The sequence below is a fragment of the Dermochelys coriacea genome, chromosome 9, assembly GCF_009764565.3.
Source record: "Dermochelys coriacea isolate rDerCor1 chromosome 9, rDerCor1.pri.v4, whole genome shotgun sequence".
NCBI lineage: Eukaryota > Metazoa > Chordata > Testudines > Dermochelyidae > Dermochelys > Dermochelys coriacea.
The window spans coordinates 35085156-35104749 of record NC_050076.1 but is presented as its reverse complement, the minus strand read 5'-3'; the positions used below and the strand labels follow the sequence as shown (position 1 = coordinate 35104749).

General features: G+C 40.9%; 1 protein-coding gene across 6 annotated transcripts in view; it reads right to left on the bottom strand.

The window, feature by feature from the left end:
- Window positions 1-5318: 5318 nt before the first annotated feature.
- The window catches only part of SLC19A3 (solute carrier family 19 member 3), a 35274-nt gene continuing 20998 nt past the window's right edge, over window positions 5319-19594 (bottom strand). The window contains exons 4-6 of one of the 6 annotated variants that reach the window (XM_038416690.2): window positions 18326-18518; window positions 14975-15116; window positions 5323-7034 (exon numbers count right to left, since the gene is read on the bottom strand). In XM_038416690.2, the coding sequence (XP_038272618.1) occupies window positions 6879-7034; window positions 14975-15116; window positions 18326-18518 (491 nt within the window). In that variant the 3' untranslated portion in view covers window positions 5323-6878. Of the gene's footprint in view, window positions 7035-14974; window positions 15117-18325; window positions 18519-19594 lie in introns of all 6 variants that reach the window. The other 5 variants (XM_043492556.1, XM_038416691.2, XM_038416692.2 and 2 more) reach the window with 5 other exon arrangements.

Genomic DNA, 19594 nt, shown 5'->3' with positions numbered 1-19594 from the left:
ATACTTGCCACTCCAGGCTTGTATTAAACTCCCATGGTTACAGCTTTTCTCTGACCTTGGCTTGGTAAACGCTGCCACCACCCAAATTCAAAAAACCCCTTGGACACAGGAAGGAGCACTTGGGAATTTCTCCCTGTGGGGTTCCCTCAAGCCCTTTCACACACATCCCTCCAGGGAAGAGCTCAGAGAGAAAACAAAGAAAATTAGCTGTTGCTACCAGCTAATCAAACATGCACAAACCTCTTAGGACACCAAAAATCCAATCCCGTTCTTAAAAAAGGTAAACATTATTAAAAACAAAAAGGAAGAAAATATATCTGGAATTTAGGTTTTTGCTAGATTTTAAAAGAGCAATTCCAAAAATTAAGCACCCAAAATAGCTTTCCTGGGGGTTCAGCTTAAAGATTACAAGCAAACAAAAGCATCTGGGGTTAGCGCAGAGGAATCCACAAGCCTTAAAAAATAAAGAGAAATAAATCTAATTGCATCTTCCTAAACATTCCTAATTTACTTACATATTTAGGTTGTTAAAAGTAGTTCTAGATATGATCTGATGGTTTTCATATGTGGTTCAAACTTTACACAGCATTCCTGTTGCCTGTCTGTTCAGCCCAGAGAGAAAAACAGACAAAAGGAAAGTTTCTTTCCCAATTTTAAAAAGTTCTACCCTTCCATTGGCTCTTTTGGTCGGATGCCTACTTCCTTTTCTTTACCTGGGGGACTTTTAACCCTTTATGGGTAAAGCAAGCAGAGAACAGCTACCAAGAGGGATTTTTTAGCTAACTGGCTGGTTGGGTGTCCATCAAAGGGAGCTACTGCCCCCCACTTCATTTATCACAGTCCACAAGTTGAATTTCACTCAATTTAAAGATTTCAGACTTTTACATTTGTTAATGATTAATTCATTAATCGAAAGTTGACCTGAAAGTGACCTGACTTTAGAATGTGTGTGAAGCAAGTGTTTCTGAGCAGTCCTGGCCTGACAGCTCTTGAGAATGTAGTTCTTCATTCATCCACAGAAGAGGTACATCACAGACTGTTAAGTTTATGTTGACACTCGCTACTCTGCAAGTATCTCAGCTCTGACTTGAGGAGTGTCAGGCCTGATCTACACTAGGAAATTAGGTTGATGTAACTACATCACTCAGGGGTGTGAAAAATCCACACTCCCTGAGAGATGCAGTTAATTCCTTTGGCATAGACAGTACTAGGTCGAGGAGACAATTCTCCCGTCGACCTTGCTACCACCTCTTGGAGAGGTGGAATACCTACACCAATGGGAGAACCCCACCTGTCGGTGGGGGTAGTGTCTTCACTTTGGACTGCTGCTGAAATTGCTAAATATAGTGGGTTACTCTGAGGGACCAAACACACACAACTAAACTGGTCAAATAATGGATTTTTTCCATGGAAAATTTCTTGGCTTTGGTGAAAACGCAAAACTGAAAAAATTTGCTTCTGAAATGCTACTGGTGCCTTAAGGGAGTTGCAGTTTGTGTACCTCATGCTCCCAATATCCCCCAGAGGCTGGGCTCCCCAGCCAGATGACACCACCCAGGATGCACCACTGTCTTCCCAGGTGTGGTGCATCATGGGAGATGTAGTCTGGCTGGAGATCATGGCCTACTGAGGAGAATGGCACACTCAAACCACAACTTCTATAAGGTACCATGGCAGCATTTTACAATCAATATATATCAGTTTTTGGATGTTCTGTTTTTCTACGAAAAATCTAAATCTTCCAAGGAAACCACACTTTTTTTTTTCCCCCCCAAAAACAGGAAAAAAATCTTTGACAAAAACCCAATTTTCTGTCAAAATTTTGGAAAATTTTTGACCCACTCTGTGCACAACACACACTCATTGTCCTGTAACAGACATTTTGTTGTGGGTAGGGTGACCAGATAGCAACTGTGGAAAAAAATGGGACGGGGGTGAGAGGTAATAGGCACCTATATAAGAAAAAGTCCCAAATAATGGGACTGTCCCTTTAAAAACGGGACATCTGGTCACCCTAGATGTGGGCAGTTTTCCTGGGGGAAATGGACTGAAGCCATAAAACTCATTCAGTGTCAGCAATAGTGTTAATCTATGTGTCTGATAATTCTATTCTTTACTACAGTTTCAACCAATTTGCTTGGTAATGAAGTTATGTTTACTGACCTGTAACTGCCAGGATAGACTCTGGAGACTTTTTAAAAAAATTGATATTAATTAGCTATCTACCAGTCATCTGCTACAGGGGCTGATTTAAGCAATAGGTTACGTACCACAGTTAGAAGTTCTGCAATTTCATGTTCGAGTTCTTTCAGAGCTCTTGGGTGAGTGCAATCTAGTCCTGGTGACATATTACTGTTTAATTTGAGTTTGTTCCAAAAGTTCCTCTACTGACACCTCAATCTGGAACAGTTCCTAAAAAGAATGTCTCAGGTTTGGGAATCTCCCTCATGTGCTCTGCAGTGAAGACTGATACAAATAATTCATTGAGCTTCTCTGCAATGGCCTTATCTTTCTTGAGTGCTCTTTTATCACCTCAATTGTCCAGGGGCCACACTGATTGTTGGGCAGGCTTCCTGCTTCTAATGTAGTTAAAAACTAACAGCAGAATGAGTTTTGTGTCTTTTGCTAATCCCCTCAGATTCTTTTTTGGCCTGCCTAATTATACTTTTACACTTGACTTACCAGTTTGTTCCTTTCTATTTTCCTCGTGTGATTTGACTTCCAGTTTTTAAAAAAATGGCTTTTTGCTTCTATCTGCCTCATTTACTCTGTTGTTTAGCCATGGTGGCATTTTTCTGGTCATTAGTTGTATTTGGAAGTCATGGTGGATAATCAGTTGAATGTGAGCTCCCAATATGATACTGTGGCCAGAAGGGCTAACGTAGTCCATGGATGCGTAAACGGGAATCTTGAGCAGTAACAGACTGGTTATTTTACCTCTGTACTTGGCACTGCTGCGACCGCTGTTGGAATACTGTATCCAATCTGGTGCCCACAATTCAAGAATGATGTTGATAAATTGGAACGGGTTCAGAGAAGAGCCATGAGAATGATTAAAGGATTAGAAAACATGTCTTATGTTGATAAACTCAAGGGGCTCAATCTATTTAGTGTAACAAAGAGAAGATTTAAGGGATGACTCGATTAGTCAGTAAATATCTATATGGGGAACAAATATTTAATAATGGGCTTTTCAGTCTAGAATAGATAAATTAAACGTGATCCAAGGGCAGGAAGCTGAAGCTAGACAAATTCAGACTGGGAACGGGAATTTTTAACAGTGAAGGTAATTGACCATTGGAACAATTTACTAAGGGTAGTTGTTGAATTCTCCATCACTGGCAATTTTTAAATCAAGACTGGATTTTTTTTCTCCTTTTTTCTAAAAAATGTGCTCTAGGAATTATTTAAGGGGAAGTTCTATGGCTCGTTACACAGGAGGTCAGACTAAATGATCACAATAGTCCCTTCTGGCCTGAGAATATATGAACGTTGTGCAGGGACTGGAGCTGTGTTGTTGTGAAATGAGCTCCAGTCCCATCTGAAGTCCCATGACTCAGGAAAAAATCATGAGTTGGCAATTTGTGGTCTGAAATTGTTCAGTTCCAGTTTCTTAGAGTAGGAATAAGGGAGAGTCCCATGCACTGAGCACTTTTCATTTCTCAATAATGAGGCATGATTATGGATCAGATAGAGAGCACTATTCCAAAGTAACCCAATGCAGCGGTCACATTCAATATTCTTATAAAGACATGTTTATTAACAGAGAATTTACAGCAGAGAAACATACAGACGACAAAAGACATTAGTGAACTGTGTAGCCTAGGGAAATGGGCGCATAATTGGGAGGTTGTGATTAATCTTGACTCTTCCTCCCTTGAGCAAATGGCTTCATAGAATCATGGAAGTGTAGGACTGGAAGTGACCTCAATAAGTCGTTGTCCCCTGAACACAAGGCAGGACTATGTAATGACTAGACCTTCCCTGATAAGTGTTTGTCTAACAAGTTCTTAACAACCTCCAATGACAGAGATTCCACAGAGATCCCTAGGCAATGCGTTCCCGTGTTTAACCACCCCGACAGAAGTTTTTCCTAATGTCCAATGTAAATCTCTCTTGCTGCAATTTAAGCCCATTGCTTCTTGTCCTATCCTCAGTGATTAACAAGAACAAGTTTTCACCCTTCTCTTTGTAACAACCTTTTACATACTTGAAAACTGTTATCACATCCCACCTAAGTGTTTTCTTCTCCAGTCTAAACAAACCCAATATTTTCAATCTTTCCTTGCAAGTCATGTTTTCTAGACCATTACTTAATTTTGTTGCTCTCCTCTGGATCTTTTCCAATTTGTCCACATTTTTCCTTCATCTTTGTCTATTCCAACATTTGGGGAAAAAGAGGATAATACTTACCCCACGTACTTCACTTGGCCATTGGGAGAACTAGATAAGTTGCTGTGAGTGAAGCACTACTCTGTGAATTCGAAGTATTTATAATTTTCTTTTATTACAGTCTGGCTTTGAGAAGTAGTTGGAAACTGCAACAAAACTTTGTTACAGAAAAAAAAATTGATATAATTTACGTGAGGCTGGCCATCCTCCAAGTGGATCTGTACTTTCTGAATCTCTCTCCTGTCATTCAGGATGTGAATTTCTCTCAGTGCTTGACTGAATTGTAGGGCTTCAAGACTTTTATAAATTCTGAGGTCCTTACTCAGGAAAATCCTCATCTGAGATCAGTGAACCTTGTGATTTGATACTTAAAGAACATACCTGCAGTGTTTATTTTTATTTGATGCATCTCCCTGACTCACCCATTTAGTTTGGAATTTTCCTGTATTGCACCAACCAAATTTCCCCACACTTCACCTATCCTGGTCATACTGCATACTGGACTATCTCTTTGAATTTAGAGATATGGTGAAACACATGCCCTTAATTTAAATTAACTCTAGGCACAAGCAAATTAATGGGGTTCTCTGTTTATCTTTTGCCTTGATTCTTAAATTTTCTTCCTCTTCTTCCAGCCCAAGTTTGCCATGGATTTACCATGAAATTCAATCAACTTCTTTCAAATGCAAGTCATGCAAGACTTGACTGTTTTTACAATTAACCACCACAGATGTTCTGGGGAACCTGGCTTCTACAACCATCATGAGTGAAAGGCCCAGTTTTCAAGAGTGATCTTAAAGGTGGAGGGGAGGAAACAGCATTACAGATGCAAAACTAAGAAGGAATGTTTTATAGGGGTGTAGAGGCAGTAATTCTTCTACAGGCATAGGATGGGGTGTTACGCTTATAAGAAGCACACAGGATCTTTTTCAGGGAAGAAGGCAATACACCGCATTTATTGAGAATACAGCAGTTAGCATATACTTTTCAGTCTCTCACACACTCACTCACTCCAGCCAGTTGATGATTATAGTTACTAGTCCAGAGTCTGGATCAATCTAGTGGTCAGCCAGATTGGTTGCAGAGGGGAGCTGGGCTCTGTCGGTTGCGATCCAATGCTCCTGGAGTTTTGGCGAGATGAACCCAAAGTCCCATGGCCAAGCACCCTGTTTTTCTCTGTTGAAGTCTTTGGATTTTGCTGTGTCAGTTTTTAACTGGTTTTAATTGGTGTTATCTTTTGATCTTAGCATTCCAAAACACCTCCAAGAGGGTCATCCTGTCCAGGTTTCAATTTAATCAATTGTCTTGTCTTTAGGGGTGCCAGCCTCCACCTCACGGTTGTCATCTGCCCTTCCTTCATTATGGATGTGCGTTGATGGTTCTCTCTGGTGTCCTGAAGTTTCTTCACTCCTCCTCTCTTGACCATCTGACTTTAACAATGGCCTTCACACCTTATCTTTTCCTGATGCATGCATTCCTCATTCACACAAAGTCTTTTACAGAGACCTTCAAAGGTATACAGCAGTTTTTATGTTGAGCAAGAAAGGCATTGTAAATTAAACCTTACTGAATCTTGTAATCAAAACAGTTGACATTGTGGCCCGGGCCTTCAACATTCCTCTAATCTCATTAACATAGACACAATACAAGATCCTGTCTCTTACTTACTAAACCTTAAAACAAAGAAATATATATTTAACTAGAGTGCCTAATATATAATACATATAGGAAACCATAGTAGATATTATATCCTAAAACAAGGGTGACCATAATCCATCATAAGGATTGTTCTGGTCTGTCCCTGCCTTTCTACCAATGCTCCAGAGGGTCATTCCTTTCTGCTATTCAAAAAGGGTGGCTGGCAGGATGAAATTAAGTCATACATTATTACATTATTAAACCTGAAAAATAAATATAAAATCCAGCTTCTACAAGGATATACATAGGTGGGAGGCTACAAGGATCTACCCCAAATGAAGGTATGGGCAAAACCCTCATCCCACTTGGAGTAGCAAAGCTGAATTGCCAAGTGAAATAACCTTTTGGAATGGAATGCATCCCATTTACAATTTTTTCAAAAGCCTGAGTGAGAGAGGGAAAAAGAACCGTGGTATTTTTGCATAACACATAGATTGAGTTTGTTATGCTGTTGTGTAAACAAATCAGAATCCAATCAAACCAGATTCTTCCTTTTTTTTGGCAAAATGTCAGTATGATGGGCCAGTTCCTCAGAAGGGTATACATTAGTGTAAATCAGTTCAGATCAATGGCACAATATTGATTTACACCAGCTGACGATCTGGTGTTCAATTATATCAGGCAATTCTTTTGGTTGGAGTAAGTTTGTTGTGATTTAGCAGGGGCATACATGAAGGACGAAGTGCTGCTCCCCTTACTGCAATCTCTCATTGACTTCAGTGAGAGTTTTTTGCAAGCAGGGGCATTTTTGATAAGTCCATTAAAGCTACAGATCTTTGCACAGCTAGTTATAATTTGGTTTCTGATCCTTGCTCCGTAATGTTCTGAGGTCCGTTTGAGAAGTTCCGTGTGTCCCTTTTGCATTTGATTGAGACAATTGTGTAAATGCTTCTGATCAAGAAAATCCCAGCTATGACTGCAAAGTAACTGCCATAAATTAGGAACTGGAAAAAAATGAATGCAGAAGAATTGGTGAAACACACATACTGTATTGGAGAAATACCTACATCTTTCTGAACTATCAAGTATATAGATTCTACCAATTCGTTCATCCATGTCATAGCTAAATTTCTGCAAGCAAAAACTTCATTTGGATGGCTTGCCAGATACCAGAGGATCCTTGGGTATGCAGAGGTGTCATACTGGCTCCTACACCAACCCCCTGCTCCTCCTGGCAGGCATCATAAGGGTGTAGTCAGGGAAAGAGGTGTGGCCAAATATTTCCTCAGGCTCTGGCAATGTCCAGCTCCTGGAATGGCTCCTGGAATGGCTCCTTGTGGGTATGGACAGCCAAGGGAGAACAGCCTTCAGAGAGCCACTAGTTTATGCTGGAGACTAGACTAGTATCAATATGGTTCAAGATAAGGAGAACACAAGATCTGTTTGTTTGCATGATTTCAATGATATTCTATCCTATTATAGTATAAGGATTATTGGAAATGATACAGTTCTATCTTGTTCATACAAACCTCAGTTGCAGAAACTGTTAATTGAAACAAATATCATACACATCAAACATTTATAAATTACACTGATAACTGTGATTATCCAAAAGTGATCGCTTCCTCATTCCCCCATGATATGCAGACAATCAAAGGTGTGCTGTAGATGTATCTTCATTTCAGGATCTCAAGATGTACGGAGTCTTAGAGCACTTATTATCCTGAAAGTAGTGTAGATCAAAATTTAACACATCAGGAAGCAATTTTTTTTTTTTTTGCTTTTCACAGTGAATGGGGAGGGAGGAGTGCTTTTAATACTGTGAAAAATGTAAAGCTCTGAAAACTTATTAAAAGCAACAGAAATGACTCTAAAGTAATACATCATAAGCCTGCTCTTGTGCCTCTATATTGTTGAGGTTTTCATTCAATGGCTGTGAAAAGAAACTCTCAAGGGGTCTTCAGCATTTTGGACAATATTTTGTTCCATAATGCCCTGTTTGAGTCCCCCACCCATTTATTATATTCCTTCCTCTATCAGTTTTGTCAGGCAATAATGTAGCTTCACTGCTAAAACCACCCGGCAGGTAAATAGTATAACTGAGCTACTGTGTAGAAGTAAATCTGAGAGGAAGATCAGGAGGGGGTGCTCCATGCTGGGGGAAAGCAAAAGGGGTGGTGGTGGTGGAATCTGCAGTGTGCTTGTTCTCGTTCCAGGAACTCTGCCTGCTTGTGCTAACCAACCAAGAGACCTCAAGGCCATATAATAACAATATGTCTAAACTCAGAAGTCACACCTCAGCTGGATGGTATCTGAACACCTTTTTGGTATTCTTGGAGCCCAGAGGGCCAGCAAAAGTGATGTGGAATTGCTGTGTCTGAGATGTCATTGAGGGAACTCTCTACATTCACCTGGGAACATGGTAAAGATTGGAACTAACAGAGCAGATGTTTTTGTTTTCTTTTCCATATTCAAAAGCAAACTCTCCATGGACTTCCTTGTGTTACTGAAGCATCTGATGACTTTAGGTACCAATATGGGGAGCTTTTGTTTGCTTAAGCCTTTTCCATTATGTTTGTCAATGCCTATCGTGTCTACAGTTGGCATCATGAAAGCATTAGTCTGACAGGCATGCAAGTTCCAGAGTAGCATTTCTTACCTTGTTAAACCTGCTGCCTCTAGGGTCAAATGCTCAATTTGTGTAAATTATCAGAGCTTCAGTGACTTCAGTGGTCCCCTGGCAATTTACACCAGCTGAGGATTAAGTCTATTGATGAGATATAAAACCAAGTTTCTGGCCACTTGGGGTCATTAAAGATCCCATGGCATTCTTTCTAAGAGGCTGGGTATCAACTCAAATAGCTTTATACTTTATATACCTAAGTATTCTGTGCTGTTGGATGTATTCCTAATCTGTGTGGTGTGGCTGTGACTGCAAGGATACAGCAATTATCATACAGGTTCCCCCATCAGAGATTCAAACTGTCTTGCCCCCTTTGCCAGGCACTCAAAGTGTGCATGTTAGCCAGTTCTACCCTTCCTTTACTAAAAAAGAAAAGGAGTACTTGTGGCACCTTAGAAACTAACAAATTTATTTGAGCATAAGCTTTCGTGAGCTACAGCTCACTTCATCGGATGCATTCGGTGGAAAATACAGAGGGGAGATTTATATATACACACACACAGAGAACATGAAACAATGGGTTTTATCATACACGCTGTAAGGAGAGTGATCACTTAAGATGAGCCATCACCAGCAGGAAGGGGAGGGGGGGAAGGAGGAAAATCTTTTATGGTGATAATCAAGGTGGGCCATTTCCAGCAGTTAACAAGAATGTCTGAGGAACAGTGGGGGGTGGGGTGGAGGGGAGAAATAACATGGGGAAATAGTTTTACTTTGTGTAATGACCCATCCACTCCCAGTCTCTGTTCAAGCCTAAGTTAATTGTATCCAGTTTGCAAATTAATTCCAATTCAGCAGTCTCTCGTTGGAGTCTGTTTTTGGAGTTTTTTTTTGTTGAAGGATAGCCACTCTCAGGTCTGTAATCGAGTGCCCAGAGAGATTGAAGTGTTCTCCGACTGGTTTTTGAATGTTATAATTCTTGATGTCTGATTTGTGTCAGTTCCTGAGATAATGGGGTGTCCAGGATTTCCAGGTTTATGGATCTTGGGTAGCAGATAGAATACCCCAGGTCGGGGTTCCAGGGGTGTGTCTGTGCGGATTTGTTCTTGTGCTTTTCAGGGAGTTTCTTGAGCAAATGGTGTAGTTTCTTTTGGTAATCCTCAATGGGATCAGAGGGTAATGGCTTGTAGAAAGTGGTGTTGGAGAGCTCCTAGAAGCCTCTTGTTCATATTCCGACCTATTCATGATGACGACAGTACCTCCTTTGTCAGGCATTAGGAGGATTGTCTGGCTATGTAGACTCCCTCCTCACGCCCTACGCTACCAGCACTCCCAGCTATCTTCGAGACATCACTGACTTCCTGAGGAAACTACATTCCATCGGTGATCTTCCTAAAATCACCATCCTAGCCACTATGGATGTAGAAGCCCTCTACACCAACATTCCACACAAAGATGGACAAGCCGTCAGGAACACTATCCCCGATTAATGTCACGGCTAACCTGGTGGCTTAACTTTGTGACTTTGTCCTCACTCATAACTATTTCACATTTGGGGACAATGTATACCTTCAATCAGCGGCACTGCGATGGGTACCCGCATGGCCCCACAGTATGCCAACATTTTTATGGCTGACTTAGAACAACACTTCCTCAGCTCTCGTCCTGTAATGCCCCTACTATACTTGCGCTACATTGATGACATCTTCATCATCTGGACACATGGAAAAGAAGCCCTTGAGGAATTCCACCATGATTTCAACAATTTCCATCCCACCATCAACCTCAGCCTGGACCAGTCCACACAAGAGATCCACTTCCTGGACACTACGGTGCTAAAAGCAATGGTCCCATAAACACCACCTTATATCGGAAACCTACTGACAGCTATTACTACCTACATGCCTCTAGCTTTCATCCAGATCACACCACACAATCCATTGTCTACAGCCAAGCTCTAGGATATAACCGCATTTGCTCCAACCCCTCAGACAGAGACAAACACCTACAAGATCTCTATCGTGCATTCTTACAACTACAATGCCCACCTGCTGAAGTGAAGAAACAGATTGACAGAGCCAGAAGAGTACCCAGAAGTCATCTACTACAGGACAGGCCCAACAAAGAAAGTAACAGAACGCCACTAGCCATCACCTTCAGCCCCCAACTAAAACCTCTCCAATGCATCATCAAGGATCTACAGCCTATCCTGAAGGACGACCCATCACTCTCACAGATCTCGGGAGACAGTCCAGTCCTTGCTTACAGACAGCCTCCCAATCTGAAGCAAATACTCACCAGCAACCACACACCACACAACAGAACCACTAACCCAGGAACCTATCCTTGCAACAAAGCCCATTGCCAACTCTGTCCACATATTTATTGAGGGGACACCATCATAGGGCCTAATCACATCAGCCACACTATCAGAGGCTCGTTCACCTGCGCATCTACCAATGTGATATATGCCATCATGTGCCAGCAATGCCCCTCTGCCATGTACATTGGTCAAACTGGACAGTCTCTACGTAAAAGAATAAATGGACACAAATCAGACGTCAAGAATTATAACATTCAAAAACCAGTCGGAGAACACTTCAATCTCTCCGGTCACTCGATTACAGACCTAAGAGTGGCTATCCTTCAACAAAAAAACTTCAAAAACAGACTCCAACGAGAGACTGCTGAATTGGAATTAATTTGCAAACTGGATTCAATTAACTTAGGCTTGAACAGAGACTGGGAGTGGATGGGTCATTACACAAAGTAAAACTATTTCCCCATGTTATTTCTCCGCCCCACCCCACCCCCCACTGTTTCTCAGATGTTCTTGTTAACTGCTGGAAATGGCCCATCTTGATTATCACCATAAAAGGTTTTCCTCCTTCCCTCCCACTTCCTACTGGTGATGGTCATCTTAAGTGATCACTCTCCTTACAGTGTATATGATAAAACCCATTGTTTCATGTTCTCTGTGTGTGTGTATATAAATCTCCCCTCTGTATTTTCCACCAAATGCATCCGATGAAGTGAGCTGTAGCTCACGGAAGCTTATGCTCAAATAAATTTGTTAGTCTCTAAGGTGCCACAAGTACTCCTTTTCTTCTAGCCACAAGGTGTCATGGCAGTTCAACAGCATAAGAGCTAGCCTGGACCAAGCACAAAACTAAGCACAAGAGGCTCCTGCCTTCTAATTCTAATTCTTCTAATCCTGCCACAGACCTGCTCTGTAGCTTAAATCAGATAACTCTACCTTTCTGCCTCGAGTTTCCCCATTTGTAAACTGGAGTAGTAATACCCACTTATTACATAGGGGTGTTCACTGCACTCATTAATCCAGTCCTGCTTCTACAAATGTCAACTGAAATTTTGCCTTTGAGTTCAAGCACAGCAGGTTCTAGCCAAAACCTTGGTAAATTATTTTTCCCTCTTTGAAATCATCACAATACTTTCTAGTTGACTGAAGAGAAGTAGAAAGGAGCCTTCGGTAACTTGGAAGGAGAAGAGGGACAGAATCAGAGTACCAAAGTAGGAAAGTAAAGAAAGGTTTCAGAGTAGCAGCCGTGTTAGTCTGTATTCACAAAAAGAAAAGGAGTACTTGTGGCACCTTAGAGACTAACAAATTTATTTGAGCATAAGCTTTCGTGAGCTACAGCTCACTTCATCGGATGCATTCGGTGGAAAATACAGTGGGGAGATTTATATACACACACACACACACACACACAGAACATGAAACAATGGGTTTTATCATACACACTGACTCCCAGTCTCTGTTCAAGCCTAAGTTAATTGTATCCAGTTTGCAAATTAATTCCAATTCAGCAGTCTCTCGTTGGAGTCTGTTTTTGAAGTTTTTTTGTTGAAGGATAGCCACTCTTAGGTCTGTAATCGAGTGACTGGAGAGATTGAAGTGTTCTCCAACTTGTTTTTGAATGTTATAATTCTTGACTTCTGATTTGTGTCCATTTATTCTTTTACGTAGAGACTGTCCAGTTTGACCAATGTACATGGCAGAGGGGCATTGCTGGCACATGATGGCATATATCACATTGGTAGATGCGCAGGTGAACGAGCCTCTGATAGTGTGGCTGATGTGATTAGGCCCTATGATGGTATCCCCTGAATAGATATGTGGACAGAGTTGGCAACAGGCTTTGTTGCAAGGATAGGTTCCTGGGTTAGTGGTTCTGTTGTCTTGTGTGTGGTTGCTGGTGAGTATTTGCTTCAGATTGGGAGGCTGTCTGTAAGCAAGGACTGGCCTGTCTCCCAAGATCTGTGAGAGTGATGGGTTGTCCTTCAGGATGGGTTGTAGATCCTTGATGATGCGTTGGAGAGGTTTTAGTTGGGGGCTGAAGGTGATGGCTAGTGGCGTTCTATTCTTTTCTTTGTTGGGCCTGTCCTGTAGTAGGTGACTTCTGGGTACTCTTCTGGCTCTGTCAATCTGTTTGTTCACTTCAGCAGGTGGGTATTGTAGTTGTAGGAATGCATGATAGAGATCTTGTAAGATGTTTGTCTCTGTCTGAGGAGTTGGAGCAAATGCGGTTATATCCTAGAGCTTGGCTGTAGACAATGGATCGAGTGGTATGATCTGGATGAAAGCTAGAGGCATGTAGGTAGGAATAGCGGTCAGTAGGTTTCTGATATAGGGTGGTGGTTATGTGACCATCGCTTATTAGCACCGTAGTGTCCAGGAAGTGGATCTCTTGTGTGGACTGGTCCAGGCTGAGGTTGATGGTGGGATGGAAATAGTTGAAATCATGGTGGAATTCCTCAAGGGCTTCTTTTCCATGGATCCAGATGATGAAGATGCCATCAATGTAATGCAAATAGAGTAGGGGCATTAGGGGACGAGAGCTGAGGAAGCGTTGTTCTAAGTCACCCATAAAAATGTTGGCATACTGTGGGGCCATGCGGGTACCCATCGCAGTGCCGCTGATTTGAAGGTATACATTTGTTGCTGCTAGCAGGCTGGCTTACAGGACAACTGAAACAGTTGCTGGTAAAAAGCACTTTATTTCCCTTCCCACAGCCATATATATACAGCACTTGTTTATTCCTTTTCTGTTGTTTATCACCCAATGTTCTCATCATTCTTATCTTTGGGTTCCATTATCTTGTGGTGGTAAAGACTCTCAGGTGCTGCTATATCATTAGTCCTTAGTTCAGCCAAAGTTTAGTCCTCAGTCCATCCAAAATCTTCTGGCCTTGTCCTTCAACTTGTTACCCGCAGCCCCGCCTCTTGTACTGTTCTTTTCCATTACTTGGTACACATTTCTAAAACATCTGATACTCAGCATTTCCCACATACATTGTCCCCAAATGTGAAATAGTTATGGGTGAGGACAAAGTCACAAAGTTCAGCCACCAGGTTAGCCGTGACATTATCAGGGATAGTGTTCCTGACGGCTTGTAGTCCATGTTTGTGTGGAATGTTGGTGTAGAGGGCTTCTACATCTATAGTGGCTAGGATGGTGTTTTTAAGAAGATCACCAATGGATTGTAGTTTCCTCAGGAAGTCAGTGGTGTCTTGAAGATAGCTGGGAGTGCTGGTAATGTAGGGCCTGAGGAGGGAGTCTACATAGCCAGACAATCCTGCTCTCAGGGTGCCAATGCCTGAGATGAGGGGCGTCCAGGATTTCCAGGTTTATGGATCTTGGGTAGCAGATAGAAATCCCCAGGTCGGGGTTCTAGGGGTGCGTCTGTGCAGATTTGTTCTTGTGCTTTTTCAGGGAGTTTCTTGAGCAAATGCTGTAGTTTCTTTTGGTAACTCTCAGTGGGAACAGAGGGTATTGGCTTGTATAAAGTGGTGTTGGAGAGCTGCCTAGTAGCCTCTTGTTCATATTCTGACCTATTCATGATGAGGACAGCTTGTGGATAGATATTATGTTGATTTCTCAGCAGGGTGGGGGCAAGCTCAGTTGTATTCACTGAGAGGAAGTTGGCAGCAGCTCAACAGTATTACCTGCTCAGTCATGAATTGGTCTGAGGTCAGGTAATACTGGGGGAAAAAAAAAAAGGTCAAAGGGTCAGTTTAATGGCATCCTAGGGTGTGGATCTGGGCTACTAAGGGTGAAGGGAAGGGACCATGACTATCCTATGGGTTTTATGTAAAAACACAGTGGCAAACTTTCAAACCTGGTGACCAAGTTATATCTTCAGTGCTGTCTACACAAGGAAAAGGACAAAAGAAGAGTGGATTATGATTGCTTAAACTGGAAATTGCAATGTCAAAGGATTCCTTTTTCAGGTTTAAGATGCATGCGACGCTAACTGAATTATCCAAACAATAAATGTGAAGTGAATAATACTATTTACCTGGGTGACTATCTTCAATCCCAGACCTCTTGAATCAACTACGACTACAGTTATAATAGTCTGAATCACCAGTGCGACAAAGTTGTTGAATCCAAACATTAAAGCGTAGCGTTCCATGCTTAGATTGACAGCGATCTGAAACCTACAATTAAATGGTTGGTTAGTTAAACTGCAAGGAATATGAATGTATTCCCTTTCCTTTTCCTTGGGAAAGAGCAATGATTCACATATAGTACGGTATGTCTAGGCTAGGATAAAAGGTGTCATTTTACAATGTATTACTAACATATATTAACACCCTAGTGTAGACAAGGCAAGGTGTATTTGAACATGTTGACTATCAATCTCTGTCCTTACATGCCCCCTCCCCCCATATTACCATAGCCTCTGAGGAAAGGTTTCACCTTCTGTCCTTTAGGATCAGGGAATCACCTATAATCCCCATTTTGTAGATGGAGACCTGAGGCACAGAGGAAATAAGTGATTTGCTCAGAGTTACACAGGAAGGCTATATGAGAGCAGGGAATTAAACCTGGGTCTCCCAGGTCCTAGGCTATCACCAAACTTCTGGATTATCCTTCCATTCTTGGTTCAGATGAGCCCTATGGGATCTAATAGAACCTCTTAAGAACAGAGTTTCTCTTGTCAGTTGGTTTGTAAGGTCTGTGGTTTGAGAGTGGCATTGATTACTTCTTATCTTTGCTGAATTCCTCTAAGTTTTTTCTCTCCCTTCTCTCCCTTTTTTTCCTTGCATTTACTTTAAACCTTTCTTTGTAAAATTGTATCTTTTGGGTCTTCTACTCAGAAAGTTTGCTTGTAATTCTAGCAATACATTGTATAGTATGTCGATATTTTTTTTATGGAACATAGGATATTTATTAGGTTCCTGAAGTTCTTGTGGGCTTCCATTTTTTGGTAGAGCTGGTTGAAATTCATGGCAAACCATCTGTCAGATTTGGCCCATTTTCCTGTTTGTGAACTGTTCATGTACCTGTCAGGATATTTTTTGTTTGTAGCAACGTTGGTCCCAGATATGAGAGAGACAAGGTTCTCTCTGGTCCAAAGTTATTGGACCAACTTCTGTTGGAGAATTTGTTCATTGTTTGCTGTTGCTGAATATATAATATTTAAGACTGTTGCCTTCTGTAAGTCTCTACAGCATATAGCAAATTGGGGAGCAGGCTTTGGCGCTACCTCAGTGTAAATATGTTTAGTAATATTTGGGCCTATGGATTTTTGGAAACCATTATGGTGAGTACTCAATTTGCAGCACTGAGAATGTGGGCTGTGAGATTGGTCAGTTAAGTCACACGTTGGGTGAGCTAACATTTATAAAAACAGGAGCAATGCCTGAAGAAATCACTGGGATGTTGAATCTCTCTGAGGGGAGCATTGTGTGGTCTAGGAAATCTTGGGACATTCGTTTCCTGTCTATTTTGTGCAAAGAATGAGCAATAGTTTTGGCCATATTCATAGACTCCAGATTTAAAAACAGCTGGATTTCTTCTTGAATGAGGAAGAGAAAGAAATAGGTTGGATTTATTTGCTGTTCAGCAGATTTTACATTTGTTTTTTTCCTGTCACGTACACTTGCCTACCTAAAACGGCTTAAATTCTCAGAGTCTTTCCTGGTGCCCTCCATGCAATCACCCCCTCCTCCCCCAACATGCTATGAAAACTCCAGGGGGGTTGAAAATATTTACCAGAGATTTGCTCCAGGCAGCTCTGGCTGAATTTAAGACTTGACCTAATCCATCTAGCTGGATTAATAATCAAGGGTGGCTCGGAAAGCACTTTCAGTACAAATTGACTTTTGTGTGCACATGGATGCACCCATTCATGCATCAACAGTTGTATTTGCATGAAAAAAATCCTCCCCAAATATTTGTTTGAACAAAATTCTATTGTGCCATATTTTAAAAAAAAGCAATATAAACAGAAGGCTGGATTGAATAGTGAGTTAGATGAGTCGTGTGTGTGTATGTGCGTGCGTGCGAGAGAGAGAGAGAGAGAGAGATGGGTGTGAAATGGTTCTCCTATCCTGTGAGAAGTTTTGAGATTTTGAAAAAATTTCATGTCCTAAATTGAGATGAAAAGTTAATGTTGAAAAATTTCACAAATTGATAATCTGGAGGGAAGAAAAAAACCTCAGATTGGGTCAATTGATACATTTTGTTTTGATGGTTTTGAAATGTTTCAATTGATTAAATATTTTGTTTTTTTAGTATAAAATAACTAAAATGTCAAAATAAGTTGTTTTGAACCACAGAATGAACCATTTAATTTTGGAAATGCTGACGTGAGCATTTCAACAACTTTGAAACTTTTTTCAACATTTCTTTTAGTTGGGAGATTGTTAATGGGAAAGGGCCTGTTTCGATCAGTTTCAGTTTTGATGAACTTCTTCTGATGAAAAGTCTTTAATTACAAAGTTCCTCACTAGCTCTAATGTGTGTTGTGTAGACAGATGCATGCTTTGTATCTACTATATGGGAATGTAGGAATACTGCTCTTTGCACATTCTTTATTTAATTCTGTTCATTTTGTACATTTTACTTGATTGTAGAAAGATGGGGTGCCAGGGTTCTTGTAAACATGTCAGGTTTAACTCCTCTAATGGCTTTCAAGTAATCAGGAAAGAATTGAAATCCATTAATGGGCTTTTCCTTGGGAAGATGTCTATATAGCTGCTATGTAACAGAAGCAAAATCCATTTGAATTCAATGACTCTCTCTCTTTTAAAAACAAAGGTTTGAGGGTTTATTGTTATCAGTATGTTCTTTTTAAAAGCACCAATTAACCTAACAGCAAGCTGTAAATATACGTAGGTATAGCTGTAGGTTAATTTAGTAGCTCTTAACCCCGTCTGTGACATAGCTATATTATATATCAAATGTACTTACAGCAATAAATATCCACCAGGTATCCCTAACCAGCTGAAAGAACATAATATAACCAATTGCTGAATTCCTTGAAACATTCCCATTTATGTAGAAACATTATGGCTTATTCTTTCTGCATTCTGTGGTCACTTGTGGGTGACATCTTTCAAACACCATTGACATTCCACCCAGCTGAAGGCAGTGTTGTACTTGTAATTGTGGGAGGAAAAATGGATATGTTTGTACTGGTTGGCTGTTGTCCTTGTTTTCTTGTCTTAGTCCACCATACTATTGTAACAACCCCTTAAAATGAAAATTGGGGAATATATTGATTTAATTCAAGGAGCTAAAGAGCTGTAATCAATCTAATGCTAACTTCATTATTTTTAAACTGAAGGAATGTCTCGTGACTTTTTTATTGGTTTGAGAAGTCTGTGTATAATTCAGCATGATGATGGTTTGTACTTACGTTGCTATTGTTATGAGGAGCATATAACATGACTTGAAAACTAGATAGCTAGCATAGCATACCCAGATGTTGGTAGTAAAATGCATGAGAAATAGAGAACCAGCATTCAGTGCAGAGAAGATTCCCAGTGCTAGCTCTCCTGAAAGATCCCAGTTAATTTTCACGTATCCTACTGCCAGGGAGGTTACTGAACCTAGAGAGACAATATAAGATTGTTGCGTTTTATACCTGCCACATTATAAAGTAAATAGTAACTGTCATAAATACAAAGGGAAGGGTAACCACCTTTCTGTATACAGTGCTATAAAATCCCTCCTGGCCAGAGGCAAAACCCTTTCACCTGTAAAGGGTTAAGAAGCTAAGATAACCTCACTGGTACCTGACCCAAAATGACCAATGAGGGGACAAGGGGGGAGACAAAGGGTTTGTCTGTCTGTGTGGTGCTTTTGCCGGGAACAGATCAGGAATGCAGCCTTACAACTCCTGTTAAATTAGTAAGTAATCTAGCTAGAAATGCATTAGATTTCCTTTAGTTTAATGGCTGGTAAAATAAGCTGTGCTGGATGGAATGTATATACCTGTTTTTGTGTCTTTTTGTAACTTAAGGTTTTGCCTAGAGGGATTCTCTGTGTTTTGAATCTGATTACCCTGTAAGGTATTTACCATCCTGATTTTACAGAGATGATTCTTTTACCTTTTCTTTAATTAAAATTCTTCTTTTAAGAACCTGATTGATTTTTCATTGTTCTTAAGATCCAAGGGTTTGGGTCTTTGTTCACCTGTACCAATTGGTGAGGATTCTTATCAAGCCTTCCTCAGGAAAGGTGGTGTAGGGTTTGGGGGGATATTTTGGGGGAAGACGTCTCCAAATGGTCTCTTTCCCTGTTCTTTGTTTAAAACACTTGGTGGTGGCAGCATACCGTTCAAGGACAAGGCAAAGTTTGTACCTTGGGGAAGTTTTTAACCTAAGCTGGTAAGAATAAGCTTAGGGGGTCTTTCATGCAGGTCCCCACATCTGTACCCTAGAGTTCAGAGTGGGGAAGGAACCTTGACATGGTGGCAGAGCGGTGGGATCATTTTGAACCAGAAGCACAGCAGGATTTTAAAGGGTTTTGTAAAAGGTGATTGTAGCTGTAGATTCTGTCTCTCTGCCTGGGGGACAGAGCAGCAGGCATAACAAAAGGATTTTTCTGTAGGCTGAGAACAGCTATCAGGTTACAGCACAGCAAAATTTTACAAGCCATTTTTTTCCCCCCTTTCTAACTCTCG